This window comes from Morus notabilis, unplaced genomic scaffold, assembly GCF_000414095.1.
Source record: "Morus notabilis unplaced genomic scaffold, ASM41409v2 C11362896, whole genome shotgun sequence".
In the NCBI taxonomy this organism is placed as follows: domain Eukaryota; kingdom Viridiplantae; phylum Streptophyta; class Magnoliopsida; order Rosales; family Moraceae; genus Morus; species Morus notabilis.
In genome coordinates, this window is record NW_010386133.1 from 1 (window position 1) to 1,027 (window position 1,027).

General features: G+C 37.9%; 1 protein-coding gene across 1 annotated transcript; it reads right to left on the bottom strand.

Annotated features, from left to right (window-relative positions):
- Positions 1-200: 200 nt before the first annotated feature.
- Positions 201-1,003, bottom strand: LOC112095015 (ubiquitin carboxyl-terminal hydrolase 20-like; the record flags this gene model as incomplete). Its single annotated transcript, XM_024176702.1, has 2 exons — positions 650-1,003; positions 201-323 (listed from the first exon to the last, which is right to left on the bottom strand). Coding segments are annotated over exons 1-2 (477 nt in total), but the record flags the coding sequence as incomplete, so codon positions are not given.
- Positions 1,004-1,027: the final 24 nt, after the last annotated feature.

The following is a 1,027-nucleotide window of genomic DNA, read 5'->3' on the forward strand; positions in this document are numbered from 1 at the left end:
TTTAGGGAAATGATGTTTACAGTCAGTTAAGAAGCATCTGAGTTATGAGGTTCAGACAATGCATCCAAAAGAAATTCAAATAAAGTAAAGAAGACCAGTTTAAGTGCTTAGAGAAGTCCTATAGAGAATGATGCCTAGAAAATAGCTCCACACAAGCCAGATCCATTCCGTGAGACAGCAAATTATAATAAAAATATTACCCTCGAGTCATCCAACCTATACCATGTGTCTGGAGAAGAACGAATGAAGCTGAAGTAATGCCCAGAAGCAGATGAAAACCCAACATGGACGATAATTCCATAGAGATCATACATCAGCCCCGCCTATTTCAGAGAAGAAATGAAGTAAGTCTTTAAAACTGTCTCACTGTAATATCAAACTTTGATTAAAAAGAAGCTACGCGATCATGCCCAGCACATAATGTGACATTTTTCCCAGAACTTCAGATCATTGACTTTTGCTTGAAAATAATTCTATCATCCACCAAAATAGCCTTAACTCCACAGTACCAAATAATTATTTAATTGAAATCTATGTCCATACAGTCTAAATACTGCCTTCATGTGCCAATTATCTTGCTTTTAATACTTCTCATACTACTAGTAATACTATCATAAATGAACTAACAAAAAGCAGGTAATCAACTCACATTATCACCACTAGTACTAGTACTGTAGGACTGCAAGTCCAACTCCAATGAAAAGTCCACATGTTTATCAATCTTCTCGACAAAAGACCCATCAGCCTTAAACCTTTTCAAATGGAACACAGCAACAGATGGGGCCTGATCCACCATAAGTTGCTTTTCCACTGCCACCTCTTCCTTACAATTCTCACATGTAAACTTAATTTCTGAATCTTCGATCTTTTCCATCTTGGTAAAAGACCCCAGTGCACTTGGAACGCTGTCCACACTTTCAATCTCCAAACTCAGGTCAATCAGAGGTTCAAAAGTGTTGGAACTGTGACCACAGTTGCAACATTGGAGCTGAGAGTCAACCATGATGTTACAAGTCAGTAGGCAAAA